The sequence below is a fragment of the Glycine max genome, chromosome 16, assembly GCF_000004515.6.
Source record: "Glycine max cultivar Williams 82 chromosome 16, Glycine_max_v4.0, whole genome shotgun sequence".
NCBI classification, from domain to species: domain Eukaryota; kingdom Viridiplantae; phylum Streptophyta; class Magnoliopsida; order Fabales; family Fabaceae; genus Glycine; species Glycine max.
In genome coordinates this window covers 18,615,787-18,635,689 of record NC_038252.2, presented here as the reverse complement: position 1 = coordinate 18,635,689, position 19,903 = coordinate 18,615,787, and the positions used below count along the sequence as shown (strand labels likewise).

General features: G+C 40.3%; 1 protein-coding gene across 1 annotated transcript; it reads left to right on the top strand.

Annotated features, from left to right (window-relative positions):
• Window positions 1-18,426: 18,426 nt before the first annotated feature.
• LOC102663957 (uncharacterized) lies at window positions 18,427-19,236 on the top strand. Its single transcript, XM_006599856.1, has one exon. The coding sequence runs from the start codon at window positions 18,427-18,429 to the stop codon at window positions 19,234-19,236; it is 810 nt and encodes a 269-aa protein (XP_006599919.1).
• Window positions 19,237-19,903: the final 667 nt, after the last annotated feature.

Genomic DNA, 19,903 nt, shown 5'->3' with positions numbered 1-19,903 from the left:
CGTCCAAAATCGTCATATACAAGATTCATGAGACACTTTTTTATGAGACACTTTTTTATCCTCCCAAATGCCTCTTGACAATCCTCATTCCAACGGACGGTTTGGTTTTGGCATAAGAGTTTGAATAATGGCTCACAAATTGCAGTGAGCTGTGATATGAATCTGGCAATATAATTCAAACGTCCCAGGAAACCTCGGACTTGCCTCTCGGTACGGGGTTTCGGCAGTTCAAGGATGGCCTTCACCTTTTCGGGGTCCACCTCTATCCCTTTCTGGCTTACGATGAAACCTAGCAACTTCCCTGATTTGACCCCGAAGGTACACTTAGCGGGGTTTAACCTCAATTGATACCTCCTAAGCCTTTCGAACAACTTCCGCAGGTTGACAAGGTGTTCCTCCTCGGTCTTAGATTTGGCAATTATGTCGTCCACGTAGACCTTAATCTCTTGGTGCATCATATCGTGGAACAAAGCTACCATAGCCCGTTGGTAAGTTGCCCCGGCATTCTTGAGTCCAAAGGACATCACCTGGTAACAGAACGTTCCCCATAGGGTGACAAAGGTAGTCTTTTCCATATCCTATGGCGCCATCTTTATCTAATTGTAACCGGAGAACCCATCCATGAAGGAAAACAAAGCGAATTTGGCCGTATTATCCACGAGGATATCGATGTGCGGCAAAGGAAAGTTGTCTTTGGGACTGGCCCGATTCAGGTCCTGATAATCCACAGACATTCGCACCTTCCCATCCTTCTTAGGGACTGGTACAATGTTGGCAACCCATTCTGGGTACCGAGCGACAACCAAAAACCCAGCGTCAAATTGTTTCTTTTCCTCTTCTTTTATTTTCAAGGATGTCTCGGGCTTCATCCTCCTCAATTTTTGTTTTACCGGGGAACACTTGGGATTTAGGGGTAATCGGTGCTGTACAATGTCAGAACTCAAACCGGGCATATCTTGGTACGACCAAGCAAAGATGTCTTGGTAGTTTCTTAGCAGGGCTGTTAATTCTTCACGGATGGGTGCGGTCATTACCGTGCCTATCTTTACTTACCTTTTTCCACTGCCAGTTCCTAAGTCTACTAGTTCTGTCTCTTCTTGATGAGGCCTTATTTCTTGGTCCTCATGGGCGATTATCCTTTCCAACTCCGGGGGAAGTCCTGCATCCTCGTTCTCTTCATCTTCTGTTTGATTCGTTTCTTGCTCGAAATCGATGGGTGGGTCCCAGGTATTAGTACCTTCGAGGGACTCGTCGTCGGATCTGGCGTTTTAAACGTAAAGAAATAAACATGCAAATGGATGAGAATGGGTAGAGACGCAGGAACAGATGAAGAAAGATCTTTGTATTATAAATTCAGGAACAAAAGACACAAAGCCTTAACAAAAGGAAACTCTAAAGCCTAGGCCCAAATGTAGAGCTTTTAAAGCCATAAAAAGGTTTACATTATGCTTGTCACGTAAATGTCCGGGCGCTCCTCCACTCGCCAATTTCCTAGTCAGAAATCAGGAGGGCATGGTCATGCCAAATCCGACCCACTCGGAGCACCATCTTCGCAGATTGCAACGACTTGGCCTTCATCCCCTAGTCCCGCGCTTATAAAGCTCCTACTTATGTGGTAGGGCGGGCCTCCTTCGTCTTCATGTCTTAATCGCGAGCCTTGACTTCCGTTTTTCCTTCCCGCAATGCTTTTCCTTATATCTGCCTGTGTGGGTTTATAGTCTAACCCAAACTTCCCACGATTTCCTTTGGCACTTATCAGGCTAGTTATGCCGCCGTTGTCCTTGCCTAAACCCATTCCGGGCTCGTAACCATTCCCCAACATTACCCGGGCCACAATTACTGCTGTATCTGACAGGCAAGGTTTCCCAGAGAAGGAATCCACGAAGGAAATGCTTACCACCTCGAAAGACTGGAAAGCAATTTCAAATGACTCCTCCGCGACCTCCACATATGGTATAGAGGATGGGCAACTCACCAAGATGTTTTGCTCGCCTAATACGATAACCAAATGCCCCTCCACTACGAATTTCAATTTTTGGTGGAGTGTAGAGGGAACAACTCCCACCGAGTGGATCCACGGGCTTCCCAACAGGTAGCTGTAGGGGGGGTTAATATCCATTATTTGAAAGGTAACCTAACAGGTGTGAGGGCCTATCTGTACCGGGAGGTCGATCTCTCCCCTAACCTCTCGGCGGGTGCCGTCGAAGGCACGAACCACCATGGAACTTGGCTTTAGATGGGAAGCATTAAACGGTAATTTCTCCAAAGTGCTTTTGGGCATCACGTTTAAACTGGAACCATTATCGATGAGCACCTTGGCTACAACGTGGTCCATACACTTGACTGATACATGCAAAGCCTTGTTATGCCCTCTTCCCTCGGCAGGGATTTCTTCTTCAGTGAAGGCGAGATAGTTGTTGGCGGTGATATTATTGACGAGCCTTCCAAAGCCTCCTACAGAGATATCTTGGGCCACATGGGCTTCGTTCAAAACCTTTACTAGCAAAGCCCGATGAGGCTCCGAGCTCATGAGTAATTCCAACAGCGAGACCCTGGCCGAGGTTTTGTTGAGTTGCTCAATAACCTTGAACTCGCTCTGCTGAATTATGCGGAGAAACTCGCTGGCTTCCTCTAGCGACACCTCCTTCTTGCCATAACCATCCCTTTTCTCCAGAAGACCCTTCACCGGAATATCCTCATTAGGAGTGAGGGGCATTTTATCATCTTTTTCTTCCACTACCTTTGCCTTCCCCTTAACATTCGCGGGTTGAATTGGTAGGTCGGGGGGCGCAAACACGCGACCGCTGCGGGTCACACCGCTCAGCCCCGTGATATTGGTTACCTTGGCCGACAACGAACTGATGTCGGTGGCTTTTTCTTCCCTTTTGTTCGGAGGTGTGTACCTCCATGGGATTGCGTGGCTGTTTTGGTATGGGAAAGGGACAAGTTTAGCTGCCGAGGGGTATCGGGGCTTTTGTGAAGCTGCGCCCTTGGTGAAGTATATCACCAAAGGTTTAGGTCTTCCGAAACTTCTCTCATCCGCGGACTGCATACATATATGCTGCTCTTCCCTTCCCTCATTGTCGACTTCCAGTCGACCTTGATCTATGATCCTTTGCAAAAGGTCCTCCACTGCCAAACATGTTTCCATGTTATGTAGCTCGCCGAGATGCAACAGACAAGAATCCTCTTCATGCCCACCATGGGGAATTACACCCCCTTCTGTAGGGCCTCAAAGATAAACCTCCTAGGGGTCGCTACGTCCCTTAAAGGCTTAGACCTACGCGGCCTATCTGACTCAATGGCATTAACCACTCCCCCTCCATGATTGGCGAGCGGGTTGGTTTTCACGTTGGGCTGATCCTCTTGAAATGTTAGCCATCTGGCATCTATCAAATGTTGGACCTTGTATTTAAGGGCCAGGCATTTTTCGATGGAATGGCCCGGGGTTTTCCCATGGTACGCGCAAGTGGCGTTAGGATCATACCACTTTTGGAAAGGGGGTTGGAAGATCTTCCCGGGAGTTATTACAGCCAGTTGGTTGGCGATGAGGGACGGCAAGAGGTCCTCGTACGTCATTGGGAGTGGGGTGAATTCTGGAATTGGCCTCGGGGGATAGTTCCTCATTGCGTTGGAATTAGCACCGGTGGGCATTGCCGGCTGGGCGAGTCGGGGTTGGAGCCGGAGCATGGGGGGCCTCGCTCGGGATGGGGGCGGGCATCCTAGGCTGTACGGGTGCTGAACTAGAGGAGTTCCTGACGCGAGCTAAGAAGCTCGGATGATGTTGCGCGTATTGATGTGTACCATGAGATGTTTGCGGGGGTTTGACCCATGCGGGCGCCGAAGTGACGGCGTGGGCATCCCCTTCCTTCCTTTTTGTCCCAGTTGCTCCGATTCTTTTAGCATTGGTACTTGTGGAGGAAACGTAATCGAACTTCCCTCTTTTCAACCCTACGTCGATTCTTTCCCCGGTGAATACTAGGTCCGCGAAGCTGGACGGCGTGTAACCTACCAACTTCTCATAGTAAAACACTGGCAAGGTGTCGACCATCATGGTGATCATCTCCCTTTCGACCATGGGAGGGGCCACTTGTGCTGCCAGGTCTCTCCACCGCTGTGCGTATTCTTTAAAGGTCTCACCTTCCTTCTTGAACATATTCTGTAGCTGAGTGCGATCGGGAGCCATATCGGAATTATACTGATATTGCCTTAGGAAAGCAATAATCAGGTCCTTCCAAGTACGGATGCGGGAAGCTTCCAGATTAGTGTACCAAACAACCACGGCTCCGGCCAAGCTATCTTGGAAAAAGTGTATTAATAACTTCTCATCCCTAGAGTGCGCGCCCATCTTGTGACAATACATCTTGAGATGGCTCTTGGGACAAGTCGTCCCTTTAAACTTGTCGAAGTCTGGCACCTTGAATTTTAGGGGGATAACAACATCCGGTACCAAGCAAAGATCCGTCATGTCCATGAATGGATAGTCACCAAAGCCTTCAACAGCCCTCAATCTCTCCTCGAGGAGATCGAGTTTCCTTCTTTCTTCGGCCGCCGGGGGTGGTTCTTCCGTGGACAAGAATACTGGATGTGCTGTGAGGTTGTGCTGAGGCAATGTGTTGGGTGTCGACCCCTCGACGGGGATCGGGGGATAGAAATCAACATCCCCTTGGGCATGCTCTTGATGATCTTCATGGGCCTCGTGGGGCTATTGAGGAGGCTCCCCTTCAAGGATGGGGGAAGAGACATGACCCGCATCATCTTGCATGACTGGCGGCGTGTAATTAGGCGGCAATCCATAAGGGTAAGCCACCTGGTTGTATCCCAAATGGGGGTTATTGTTGTGCCCTAGTGTGCTCCTTCCTCGTCCTACCGTATTTGAGGGAGGATGGTGCGCGGTAGCTAGGAGAGTTGGGTCTACTTCGGCAACTGAACTAACAGCGGCAGCGGTGGCCACGTTTTTCTCCATGAGTTGCCTCATTCCAAACATGGCCTCCATCATGGAAGCCATTTGTTCTTTCAGAGCCGACATGTCGGCTTTCATCTGTTCCTATGTCTCCTCTTGATCACCCATCGTTCTATATTTGGATCTGGTGCGATAGGGATGCCTTGGGGCGCGTTTAGTTATGGTGTTTTTTCCTAAAAAACCAAACGTGAGGAGTAGGTAAAAAATAATGAATGCATGTTAGAGATAAAATGCAGGAGTGACTTGATTCGCACTAACTTTTAGAGTAAAAACATGGGATAAACTCATTTTATTTCAAACAGTTATAACTAGTCAAGATCTGAGTGACAATACAAGTTCCCTAGCGATTTCTAATTATATGGGCCATTAGATCTATCATATGCTGACAATAGCCGAGAAGTCCGTGGATCTCCTCGGGGGTGGAGTAGGTGTCTGCCATTGCCTTGGCCTTGGCTAGTAGTCGGGGAAGCTCTTGACTCCTGTTCAAGGTAAGGTAAAATCGGTCCATCCACATCGTTGCCTCTTGATGTAGCGAGTCGATCACCCTTCCTCTAGCCTTCTTTTCCGCGTACACATGGGCATACTCGTCCGCCACTCTATGCTCGTGGGCCGCGGCTAGATTTAGTTCTTCTTGGTACTTAGTGATGATAGCTAACATGTTGGTCTCTGTCTGCATAACCGTTGAGACAAACTTCTTTTGGACCTCGAGCAAGCCTTCAATTCATCTTTCAAGATCAAACTGTCTACTCGTGATAGGTCCTTTTCCTCTCTTTGGAGTTTAAGCTCGCTGCTACCCCACAGAGCCCCTCGGAACTTGTTCCGGCCATGTTCTTCCCTACAAGCCCTCTTGGTTTCTCGTTCCAAGGCTTTGGTGGTAGCCACATTTACATCTCTCAGTTCGGCATTCTCCTTTCGAATTTTCAGAGTTGCTGATTTGAACCTTTCTTTAACTGTTTGGGCTTGCTCGAGTTCCGCCCTAAGGGCCTGCACCTCTTCGTCTTCCTCCGGTGCCTCAACTTCCTCTCTTTTAGCAGTTCTCAAACTCAGAAGCCAAACCAAACCTTGCACGTGGGCTTTCAACCACTTACAGTAGCCACCGATGGGCCCATTGTTACTGCCCCTAAGTTCTTTGTCCTTCTTTTGCAACACCTCCCATGCCTTGCAGACCTTCTGAAGTGTCTCCATGTTGGTCTTATTAAAGCCTCGTGAAATGACAGGCACGAGCTCATCCTCTAGTGGCGCCCCTCTCATAGGGTAGCCAAGTTGTCTTATAGCAAGAACGGGATTATAGCTGATGCAACCCCTCGTCCCCATCAAGGGAACATTTGGAAATCCTCCGCATGAAATAAGAACTCTGGTTCTTCCTTCCTTCCATCGAGAGAACCAGTTGACAGATGCTCCTTCTTTGCTTGCTAAGAGTCGGTCCCGATTTGCCCCTCCTTTCTCCGTGCATGAACGGTGGCTTTCTAGCAGGCAAGCATGCCTCACCTCTTGGCGAAAAAGATGTGAAACTAACCATACATAAAGAGCTGGAGTACAACAAACAATCCTTGTATTGCTCTTTTCACATCTTCGGTCGAAGGTGTCATATAAGTCGGCTAGCATAGCGACAACCGGGCTTTCCTTGTGGTTATGATAGGCAAGAAAAGCGTCGATCGCTGCTAGGTCCACCAACCCATCCACATTCAGAAAGAGGACTCCTCTGAAGATCAACAGTGCAAGAATATCTATGAACGGGGCCCACTCGCCTTTACCTGCCAAGATTCTTGCTTTTGCCTCCAAATATTTTCTTGGTATTCCAACCACCCCATTTTCGACTTGCTTCTTGTGGTCTAATTCCTGTGCCAAGATTTTGACTATCTTGGAAATTCTAGCTAATGAGGGATAGAACCCTGAGAAAAGGTATGGTTTCCTTCCCCCTAGAGGGCATCCTAGGATCTCTTCAAATTCTTCTACCATAGGTGATAGCTGGAAGTCCCTAAAGGTGAAGCATCTCAATGGCTGATCATAATACTGGGCAAGGGAGGCAATGGCCTCTGTGGAGACTTCTACCAGGGCTAAGTCCCAGATTTTACCGTAAGCTTTGCGAAAAGCTTGCCGCTGGCGCTGACCCATTAACTGCCCTAACTCTTTTAGACTGGTGATTCCAAGGCTTTTGACCTTGACTTGATATAACCTCTTTTTAAGCGAAGGTGTTTGACTTGATCCCATGCTTTACTAAAGTGAAACAAAATCTAGCACGAATCAAAACTCCGACATCTATCATAGGTGGAATGGATGAATGCATGAAGAGATGCATATGACACAAATGCAATTTATGAAAACGGGAGCCCGGGAAATTGTCTCCTTCTTTTGATACAACGTGTTGGGGTAACAAAGTGCCTGGCGCATGTATTTAAAAAGGTGACACGGACCCTCCGTTGGTTTGCCAAAGAGAGGGGATCAACACGGGAATGTACATAGTATGACAATATTCACAAAATATAAGCAAAAAGGTACATGACACTTATGCATGGCAGTGTGAAAAATGGCACGCTGCGTGTCCGCTCCGTGCCCCTATTCAAGGGACCTATATGGGAGGGAGCTAACAAGGCTTTTAGTGATAATTCCCAAGGTGGTCATATCTCTCTTGATGGTCTCTAGAGGTATCATTCCCTTCGATGGACATATTGCAGCAGTAGGGACTACTAGCAACAATATGTTATCAAAGAAAAAAACTCTAGATGAGGGTTCACTGCAATCAAGCAAATCGAAGACCTAGCATGATCACAGATTCACCTCCACTCCTTATGTTCCCACGAACCCGGGTATAGGGCCCTTTTTCAACTCACCGTGTGTGCAAATAGTGTTGGTGTTTGTGTGAATCAAATGTATAAATATTTACCTCATGCATACATTTTAAAACGCACTAAAAGCATCAAAGAGTTATATACACAAGAACATAAGAAAAATAAAGGGAAACCAACAAAGGAGAAAGTCATGATAAAAACATTGCACAAGATTAAATGGCCTAACTCTCTAAAAACAATCCCCAGCGGAGTCGCCAACTGTCGCAACCTACCCTTTGGCGGGAGGGCGACGCGTGACTCACGGGTACGTGTTCCAAGAAAGGAATACGCGCAGAGTCGCCACCAACGTTTATTTGAGGAAAATGTCGGAAAAACCAGAAAAGACGTGATCTACGAAGTCTAAGTGAAAGGTTCGGGAGTTGTATTTACGCACGGGGAAGGTATTAGCACCCCACGCATCCGTCACAAGAGACGGCAGCCTTTAATCAAATGTGCAAATATGACTTCAATTTATTTTCCCTTTTTACGTTCTTATGTCTTTTTTATGCCTTTTTATGTTTTTATCTTTTTGTGGTCGACAGGGGCGTTTCCCTTTGCTCCTACGTATTTCTCAATTGTGATGAGAAAATCAGACCTACGTAGTTCTTTTGTGAACAAAGCGTTTTGGTTAAGTTATTTTTTATCCTTTTTTGCAAGATATGTTTTTTTATTGAATGAAAGGTCATTTAAGGCGTTGGACCATTAGACAATCTTTCGATTCTTTTGAAAAGTGAGAAAACATTAAGGCATTGGACCATTAATGATTTCTTTATTTTTGAAAGAGGTAACAAAGTTACATATTGATTTTAGGCCTTTTAGAAATCTACCCTTAACCAATAAAAGCGGAAAAGACCATTTAAAGGCATTGGACCTTTGAAAATGGCTTTTTTGGGCGATGACAAAAAGTTTGGTTTATGAATTGATTTTAGCCTCAGTTTCACTTTGGTTATTAGTCAATTCAATTAAGAAAGAGAAATCCCAAAGAAAAACGTCCGATTGATTTTTTTTGGTTTATTTTACTAAAATATATTTTTTGATTATTATATTATTATTTTTACCTCTTTTTGGTTTCCAACGTGGTTACGGCATGACCGAACGGTCGGATTTCATTTTAACAAAAATTAATGAATATTACAATTCAAATGATTGGTGGAAATTTATTTTATTTTTTATTAGGCGAGAAAATGACTTAAGTAAATGACTAAAGCACGTCAAAAGGGGGTACGAAAAGTAAATGAAATGAAAGTAAAAGCACGTGAAAACAAATGCGGACCACTAAGGGTAGATAGAATGAATTGAAAAGTTCGATTTTGGAAACTTACTGGTTGAAGACCGAAGAATGACGAAGAACGTCGAAGAACGGTTGAAAATCTTCGTGAAATCACCCACGGAAACGTTACGGAAACGTTACGAAAGCACCTCGGCTTGGATTTTCTTCACGGAAACAATTTTTTTCACTAATTTCAAGTGATCTCGAAATACCAGGAGGGCTGAACATTTTTCTCCTTCACTCCTCCCCCTATTTATAGGAAAATAGGGGAGGAGCTTGCCACCTAGTTCTCCCAGGAGAGCGAGATTGCTTCCTCCAGAAGCAACCGCCTTTTGGAGGAACATCCTGGAAGGCCCAAGTGGGCCTGGTTGATATTTGAACCCCCATTTTTACTAAATGCACCCCCTGCCTTTTTCTGGTGATTCTTTTTCCATAAAGTTACGAAAACTTACGAATTTCGTAACGATACTTGTTTTCTTTCTGTAATGTTGCGGAACCTTACGGATTATGTAATGATCCCTTTTTTCCTTCTGGAATGTTACAGAACTTTACGGATTGCGCACTAACACTTCCTTTTAATTTCCAGCATGTCACGGAACTTCACGGATTGTGCTACAACGCTTTTCTTTTGGCTTCCGGCATGTCTCGGAACTTCACAAATTGGCTAATGATGGGTGCCAAATACCTCGAAGTGGTCAAACGAGGGTCGCATCCCAACAACGGATGGTCCCCCGAACGAAATTAGGGTATGACATCTCCCTTCTCCCTTGTCAAAGAATTGAAAACAACACAGTCTGAGAATTCTTTTGATTCTTCCCTTTCCCATATACAAAAGATTTCAAAGGACTAACTGCCTGAGAATTCTTTTGTATCCCCATTCACAAAGTTTCAAAGGTTTAACTGCCTTAGAACTTTGTCTTAACACATTGGAGGGTACATCCTTTGTGGTACAAGTAGAGGATACATCTACTTGGGTTGTTGACTGAGAACAAGAGAGGGTACATCTCTTGTGGATCAGTTCTAGTGGAGGGTACATCTCTTGTGGATCAGTTCTAGTGGAGGGTACATCCACTAGGTTGTTCAAAGAGAACAAGGGAGGGTACATCCCTTGTGGATCTTTGCTTGTAAAGGAATTTTACAAGGTTGAAAAGAAATCTCATGGATCGCAGGTCGCTTGGGGACTGGATGTAGGCACGGGTTGTTGCCGAACCAGTATAAAAACTCTGGTGTGCTTGTCTCCTTCTTCCCTACTCTTTTAATTTCCGTTGTGCACTTTAATTCCCACTTTTACTTTTGGTTAAGTTTCTTTTCTATTCTTCATTTACTTAAAAACATAGTAAAAACCTTAGAAGAGTAAATTTTTTAATTAGTAAAGGTTTAGGAATAATTAATTCAACCCCCCTTCTTAATTATTCTGAGGCCACTTGATCCAACAAGTGGTATCAGAGCAGGTATCTTGTAGAAAGTTTAACCACTTCAAGATTAATGGCCTCTTTAGATTCTTTGTTTTTTAAAAGTATTTTCAGGAATAGGTCATTCCAAGATCATGATGAAGAGCAAGTCAACTTGTGTCTCATGACAAAATCTTAAGAGAAAAACAAAGAAGAATCTGTAAGGAAGAAGTGGTACATCGACAGTGGATGTTCCAAGCATATGCCAAGCATATGATGGGAGATGTATCCAAATTCACAACCATTTCCCCCAAGAAAAGTGTACATGTTAGATACGGCGACAACAATATTAGTAAATCTCAAAAGAGGTAACATATAAACCATCTCTATGAATTAAGGTATGATTAGTATTTTCAGTTAAGTTATTTTTGTGGATAATAGAAAATAATTGTTGAAATTGTTTGATTGTGTTTACAATGTTTAATTAACTATATTTAGTTTTAATTTTGAATATATATGATAAATTGAATTTTGTTTAAATAGATTAATGCTTGAATTGCTTATGTTTTGTTTGTTTTGACAAGATAGAATAATTGAATTAAGTAAATAATTACCATGATATGTGCTGATAATTGTTATTTGATACTTAAAATTTAGTGTTTAATTCTCTGGTAATCGATTACCACTATATGTGTAATCGATTACAGTAGAACGGACTTAGTTCTATAAATTGAAGATAAGTCCAAAATTATTTGATTATGTTAAAATTTATCATGATTAATTAATTATATTTAGTTTAAAAGAATTTCAATATACATGATTATTTTTTTTGTCTTTGGTAATTGTGTCCAACTTTTTAGAAGATTGAAAATTAAAATTTGGAAGTTATTGGAAGTTTGAAAATTAAAATTTGGAAGTTATTGGAAGTTGGAAGTTGAAATTTGAAATTTGAAATTGAAATTTAAAAGAAAAAATTGAAATTTGAATTTTTTTTTGAAAGTATTGTGCATAGTTAGTTGATTGTTAATTAAATTTAATTAATTTGAAATGTTTGATGATTGATTGTGTTTGAAAGTTGTTATGATTTTTTTTATTTAAAAGTTATGTTGATTATTTTGATAATATATATTTTAAAAATTATTATGCATGATTTTTTATGTGATATGTGATTAGTCATTTATGAATGGTTATGTATGGTTTTATATCTCTTGTATGATTCTTGCATAATTTTTAATATGACATGTGAATTACTTGCTTAAGGTTCATTCATAAAGCTTTTTTCAAAATCCATTATGTTATATTTATTTATTTTTTATAAGAATTTTCATATATAAAGTATCTTTTTGATTCTGAAAAATGTGTTATCAAGCATGAGCATGATAAAGATATTGAGCATATAGGTTTGAGAGAAAATAATGATTACATGATTGATTGAGTTCTTTGAACTTTCTAAGTTTTTAAATTATCTTTAACAAATCTGAATGTTTGATAATGCCTGTGATCTATATCCTCCAATCCTTGTATAATTCTTGTTTGATATGTTTGAATTACTTGATTGATTGATCAAAATATTTTTTTTATGCTTTTCAAAATAATTATATTGTATTCCAAATAAAATTATTTTGATATGATAGAACCTTCTATGTTAACAAAAACTCATCTTGGTAAGTGTTGGTAGTCAATTAGCACTTAGTCTTAGGAAAAAGGTGACTGATTTTTTAAAATTTGTAGATACTAAAAGCCAACTTGCAGACATCTTCACAAAACCATTAGCCGAAGATTATTTCTACACCATTAGAAGAAAATTAGGACTTCTAGATGCAAGTGACTCTGACAAATGATTTATGTTTTGATGACTTATGACTTATTCGTTATTTATGAACATATGCTTCTATTATAATGTGAGGATAATTTATCATCTTGTCTGATTTCAATAAGCTGATCTCTTTTCTTGTTTAATTATTATATTTTGTTTTTAAGCCTTGTATTTTGCTATGTTTTTATGACATTTGAACACTTAGTATTTCTTTTAAATATTTGTTTAGTATAACTGAACATGATGATTATATTTACTTGCTCTTGGTTGTTTATGGTTATGAGTTTTAAACTTAATTATTTTGATGATATATGATTAGTGGTATGTATTTTTATTTGGTTATTATGAATGACTTTCTGGATTATATGACATTCTATGAAGTATTATCTTTCTAAGATTGATGAATGGTTAAGTTATCTTATTTGATTGTTTTCTATTCTCTTGTATGATTAAGTAATTTATGTATGTTTTATATTTGTTATGCACTTTGGCTTTTTGTTGATGCCAAAGGGGGAGAGAAATAGGGATTAAATCAAGAACTCATATAAGTAATTAACTTAATTTCAAGTGAAGCATAAACGCAAAAACAAAGGGGGAGAATGGAAATTTATGTGAGTGATCGACTAGGAAAAAGTGTGTGTGTGCGTTTCTTGATTTCAGAAGTTGTCATCATCAAAAAGGGGGAGATTGTAGAAGCAAGCTTCATGATGAATCAAGATTGATTCAAGGAGTTTTGATGATAACAAAGATGATGACAAAAAGCTCAAAAGTCAAGAACACTTCATGTTAACAAAGATGATGACTTCATGAATCAAAGAATGAGTTCAAGATTGAATCAAGAACACTTCAAGGTTCAAGAGGAAATTTGATTTCAAGAATCAAGAATCAAGTTTCAAGATTCAAGTTCCAAGAATCAAGATCAAGATTCAAGACTCAAGATTCAATAATCAAGAGAAGACTCAATCAAGATAAGTATTAAAAAGTTTTTTCAAAAATTGAGTAGCATATGAATTTTTCTCAAAAACCTTTTACCAAAGAGTTTTTAGTCTCTGGTAATCGATTACCAGATTATTGTAATCGATTATCAGTAGCAAAATGGTTTTCAAAAAACTTTCAACTGAATTTACAATGTTCCAATTGATTTCAAAATGTTGTAATCGATTACAATGATTTGGTAATCGATTACCGGTGTGTTTGAACGTTGGAATTCAAATTAAATTGTGAAAACTCACATCCTTTCACAAAAAAGCTTTGTGTAATTGATTACACTGATTTCATAATCGATTAGCAGTGAAAATTTCTGAACAAAATCAAACGATGTAATTCTTCCAATAGTTTTCAAGTTTTTTAAAAGTTGTAACTTTTCCAAATGATTTTTAAGTTTTTCTAAAGGTTATAACTCTTTAATGGTTCTCTTGACCAGACATAAAGAGTCTATAAAAGCAAGACTTTGATTTGCATTTCAATCATCTTAAACAACCTTTACAATAGAATCCTTTACAACCTTTGAATCTCTTTGAACTTCTTCTTCTTCTTCCTTTGCCAAAAGCTTTCTAAAGTTTTCTGGTTTTTCAAACCTTGAAAACAAAACTTGTGCTATTCATCTTTTCCATTCTCTTCTCCCTTTGCCAAAAAGAATTCGCCAAGGACTAACCGCCTGAATTCTTTTTGTGTCTCTCTTCTCCCTTTTCCAAAAGAATGAAGGACTAACCACCTGAATTCTTTTGTATCTCCCTTCTCCCTTGTCAAAGACTTCAAAACGACATAGTCTGAGAATTCTTTTGATTCTTCCCTTTCCCATATACAAAAGATTTCAAAGGACTAACCGTCAGAGAATTCTTTTGTATCCCCATTCACAAAGTTTCAAAGGTTTAACCGCCTGAGAACTTTGTCTTAACACATTGAAGGGTACATCATAGAGGGTACATCTACTTGGGTTGTTGACTGAGAACAAGAGAGGGTACATCTCTTGTGGATCAGTTCTAGTGGAGGGTACATCCACTAGGTTGTTCAAAGAGAACAAGGGAGGGTACATCCCTTGTGAATCTTTGCTTGTAAAGGAATTTTACAAGGTTGAAAAGAAATGTCAAGGACCGCAGGTCGCTTGGGGACTGGATGTAGGCACGGGTTGTTGCCGAACCAGTATAAAAACTCTTGTGTGTTCGTCTCCTTCTTCCCTACTCTTTTAATTTACGCTGTGCACTTTAATTCCCGCTTTTACTTTTGGTTAAGTTTCTTTTCTATTCTTCATTTACTTAACAACATAGTAAAAACCTTAGAAGAGTAAATTTTTTAATTAGTAAAGGTTTAGGAATAATTAATTCAACCCCCCTTCTTAATTATTCTGAGGCCACTTGATCAAACAAACTACATATCTTCTATAGTGGTTTGAAACCTCAAACCAAGATGATCGTTGATGCCTCAACTGGAGGCACTATGATATCCAAGAGTTCGGAGGAAGCTATTGTAATCATTGACTACATAGCAGCCAGTGATTATCAAAGTCATCATGATAGAGCTCTGACTCAAAGAAAAGGTACAATTGAGCTGGGCATTCAGAATGCAATTCTAGCTCAAAACAAAATCTTGACGCAGCAAATTGAGGCCTTAACAAAGCAGATAGGCCAACTTCCTCAGCAATATCACCAAGGTGGACCACAAAAAACACATCAAGCCCACCATGCTCAACAAATTTTGAGATGTGATTTATGTGGTGGTAACCATCAGAATGGCCACTGTTCAACACCTAGTGATGGACAACAAGAAAAGGAGGCCTATTATCTGCAGAACCAAGCTAGACCTCAAGAAAACTTTCAAGGAAGTTACCAAGGCTATAGAGGTGGCTCACAAACTCTCTGGTAATTGATTACCAGGTTGGTAATCGATTACATGAACCTGGTAATTGATTACAAGTTCAAAGAAATTTTCTGAACTGATTTTATCCTTAATAAAACAATTGTGACAGTAAAGATTTTGAGGTCAAACTATAGCAATCAAATTGAGATTCTTTTAACAAATTTACTATGTTCTTATCTTAGATTTTCTTGATCTTGTTCTTTGACTTGATTCAATCCGTGATCATCTAGTAAACTTTTGGCATCATCAAAACCGGCATGATATACATTCACATTCTCCCCATTTTTGATGATGACAACCATCTTTAGGTAAGGAGTAAAGAGAGAAATAATAATATCCATTTGTGTCGTTCACTCCCCCTTAATATTTCAGTGATTGCTTATATGAAAAAGTTTAAGATTTGATGAAAATTTATATATAAAAACTTTTTCAATACTTTGGACAAAAAATGGATAATGAGTCTATCTCATCTATCTCAAAAACGTTTTCAATACTTTGGACAACAAATATAATTCTCCTTACCATCTATCTCTCCCCCTTTAGCAACATCAAAAACAAATTATGAGCAGAGAGAATAAAAGCATACAACAATTATAATAAGTAAGATACCACACCATACCATACCATTCTGAGTACCATCCAAATAGAATAATAGTAAGCAATAAGGCTGAATCTAAAGTACTAAATATCCTAATGTAATTTAAACAAGTCTTAAAGGTGAATAATTATTATAACTAATATTGTAACTTAGATATCCTAATGGAACTTAAAGTACTAAGGATTGGTTGGAGGATAAAAGCAATAACGGATAAATCCCATGTCATCCTCAAGATGAGTGATGTGAGAATCCATGGAATCAAACCTTTCACCAAGAAAAGTGCGAAGATCCCGAATCTCATTGAGAACATCAGTCAGTAAAGTAGAGGAGAGATCCCTAGGTGGTGGAGATGGAGTGCGTTCATTGGGAGCATTAGCCTGGTAATCCTCTTTGTGAACCCATTGTCCATCAAGATCTTTCTTACAACCAAAAGAAGCAACTGCAGTGGCTCCTATTTCAAATGAATGCTTAATCTTGACAAATGGTTCATTAGTAAAAGGGGTTTTGAAGTGCTTCAGAAACAGAGTGACCAGATGGGGATATGGTAGAGGGGCATTTTCCCGTAATGCCTTATGCATACGATAATGAACAAGATATGCCCAGTCAATTTGGCATCCATTTTGCAATGCCCACATCACAATTAAATCTTCCTTAGAGGCTTGAGCAAGGTTAGTAGAACGAGGAAGCAACACACGATAGAGAATGTAATGCATGATATGACATTCAAAAGTAAGGGATCCAGCAAGTAAGCGACCAGACATATCAGCATTTTCAACACAAACCATTTTACGAGCATCAAGACTAGAATAAATTGGTTTCCAATCATTAACACAAGTTCTTTCAAATAACACACCTTGACTGCTCAGTTTGGTTAAGGAGTAAAACAATGAGTGATCAACAACAATTGGTATTTTGTTCACTTCAGAAAATATCACTCCATCATGAATTTCATAGTCTTGAAATCCACTAATTCAAGGTTGTTATAAAACACTCAAACCAATTCAAGGTAATAAGGCAATTTCATAGTCTTGAAATCCACTAATTCAGAATTTTGAAACATTTGATAGCAATCCAAATTTTCTCCCTCAAAGAATTCAGATTCAAGGTATTTAGGATCATGAATATCATGATTGGAGAATGATGAGTAATACCCCTCTCATTGGAGATTAGTGGAAAACAGAGTGAGAAAGCGTGGTGAGGAAAGAGATGGATTGGGTGGTGCTGGAGGGTCACCGGAAGGACCGTGGCGGTGGTGGCCTGTAAAGGTGGTGGAGGAAGATGAGCCCTTGCGCTTCTTTGATGATTCTTCGATTTTGTGAAGTTTCTGAAAATTTCAATCGGTGGGTTTTGTAGAGGACGCAAAGAGAAGAATTTTGCACTTTGTTTGAAGCGATTAGGTGAAGAAATGAAGAAGATATGAGGATTTGAAGGTTTTAGGGTGTAGGGCACCGTTAGGGAGAGAGAGAGAGGAGATGAGTTTCTGAACTTCGAGAGAGATAAAAAGTCGTATTTGTAGACATGGATGACTGGTAATTGATTATAGGTCTTTGTAATCGATTATAGGCTTATAATATAACTTCCTAACTGTCTGGTAATCGATTATAGATATATTGTGTAACACCATGAAATATTATTAATTATAAATCAATGTTTAATTGTATTTATTTTGTTATTTGACTATATGGTTGATTTGAATGAGTTGAGGTATGGCTTGAATTATTCATGTGTGACTTTCTTGATGTGGATGTTGAGTTATGTGGAGTTTTGTTGAGCTAAGTTGAAGTTATGAGATTTCAAATTTTACCTAAACCTATTTTAGTAAAATCATGATCCCGGATGTTTTAACCGTTAGATCGTCTTCAAATTTTGACTGGAGATTCCTAAGACAATTCTCCATAGCCTAACCATTGAGGTTTGGAAAATAACAACTCTTAATTTCTCGCTAAGCGTGAGGGGTGCGCTAAGCGCAATTCCAACCCGAGAGGGAATTGCAATGAGAAAGAATGAGCGTGTTAAGTGAAATTCCAACCCGAGAGGGAATTGCGCTGAGCGAGAATTAGCGCACTGAGCGATAATTAGTGTAGAGGGAGTTGCACTCAGCATGAATTGTCGAGCTAAGCGCGAAAAGTGGACTCTCGCTTAGCGAGACGAGCTCGCTAAGCGAGATCTGCAGATTATAAATACGTTATTCAGCGTGAAAAACATGATTTTCCCCCTCTCCTCCTCTCCAAATGCCACCCAAATCCTAACACCTCATTCTCAACCACCCACGACCACCGGTGGCCACCACGACAGGGTGACCTCGACACTTACTGCCTAGTTTTCCTAAGTGAGAGTGTCGTGTGGACATGCTTGGGATATTTCCTTGGGGATGGTACCACATTGCATTTGAGAGTTGAGGTCAGGTGCATGCATCATACTGAGCATGATTGATTGGAACTATGGACGAATGATGACTATTTTTTGAGAGTGTGTTGGACTAATGAATTTTTGTGTAAGCTTATGATATTTGTTAATGTTTTCTTACTAATTGTGGTTATTTGATTTTTGTATTAATTTCTTTTTTAATAAACTCACCCCTCGCAATTTTTGTACTGTGTTGTTGGTACCTGTGAACAAAATGACAACAGTAGAGTACGAGAAGTAAGATTCTTTTATGGAGCCACTGAACCGACATGATGACGTTGGGATTATTTTGGGAGTGATGGCTAGACGGAATGATCGTGCAATAGCTGATGCTCTCCAAGCCTTAGCTCAGGCAATAGGGAATCCAAATAGGGGAGAAGCTGCTAGAGCTGTTGAGTACCAAGGGTTGGACCGCTTCCAACAAAACAATCCTTTTGCTTTCAATGGAGGATACAACCCTGATGGTGCTCATAATTGGATAAGGAAAATTGAGAAAATTTTCCAAGTGATGGCATGTCCGGAGGGGCAAAAAGTTGCTTTTGGTACATATACTCTAGTGGAAGAAGCTGAGTATTGGTGGGAGAATACTCACCAATGCCTAGAGGCTGAAGGTCAAGATGTGACCTGGGATGTCTTCAAGAGGGTATTTTTGGAGAAATACTTTCCTAAGGATGTTAGGAACAAGAAAGAGATGGAATTTTTGGAGCTCAAGCAAGGAAACATGACTGTGGCTGAATATGCAGCCAAGTTTGAGGAGCTGGTGAGGTACTTTCCCCATTATCAAGGGAGAGATGGTGAAAGTTCCAAATGTGTGAAGTTTCTGAATGGCTTGCGACCTGAAGTGAAGCAAGATGTGAATTACCAAGGTGTTCGTCAATTCCCACTCTTGGTTAACATGTGCCGGATTTGGAATGAAGACTCCCGAGACAAGGCGACCTATTATAGGAGTATAGGTCCAATGAAGAACAAAAAGAATGGACCTCAACATCGGGGAAAACCGTACTCAACCCCTCCTAAGCAATATGGTAACTGCCCCAACAATCAGAGGACTATTGCTATGGGGTTTGTGGGTGGTAGTGGTAGCAAACCCAATACTTTCCCCACTTAGATCACTTGTTATAAATGTGGTAAGCCAGGGCACATCTCCTCAAATTATGTTGATAAAGGCATGACCTATTTTAATTGTAGACAAAAGGGGCATATTCAGAGATATTGTCCATATCCCAAGAAGGGGCAGAATGGTGGGGGCCTAAATGACCAAACTGGACATCCGAAGGCCACGGGAAGAGTCTTTACCCTTAACGATGCCAAAGCTTTGAAATCCAAAGATCTAATCAAGGGTAAATGATTCAAAAATAGGATTCCCTTACTTGTGCTATTCAATTTTAGTGCAGCCCATTCTTTTATATCTTATTCGTGTGTAGGGAAACTTAAGCTTCCCATGTCTTCTTTAAATAAAGATCTGGTGGTAGAGACCCCAACTAGTAGTTCTGTGTTAACTTCTAATGTGTGTTTGAGTTGTCCTGTAGAAATTTCTGGCATAACATTCTTGATTGATCTGATTTGTTTGTCTTTGAGCCAAATTGATGTTATTCTGGGTATGGGCTGGTTATCTTCCAACCATGTCTTGTTAAACTGTTTTGATAAAACTGTGGTGTTTGATGATTCTGGAGTGAGTAAGGATATGATGTATCTCTGCCAACCAAGTTGTGGCATCTTTAAAAGAAGAAGCTCAAGTGTACATGATCTTGTCCAACTTAGAAATACAGACAAAG

Coding starts and splice junctions, on each gene's coding strand:
- LOC102663957 (XM_006599856.1), top strand. CDS start 18,427: ATGGCTAGACGGAATGATCGTGCAATAGCTGATGCTCTCCAAGCCTTA.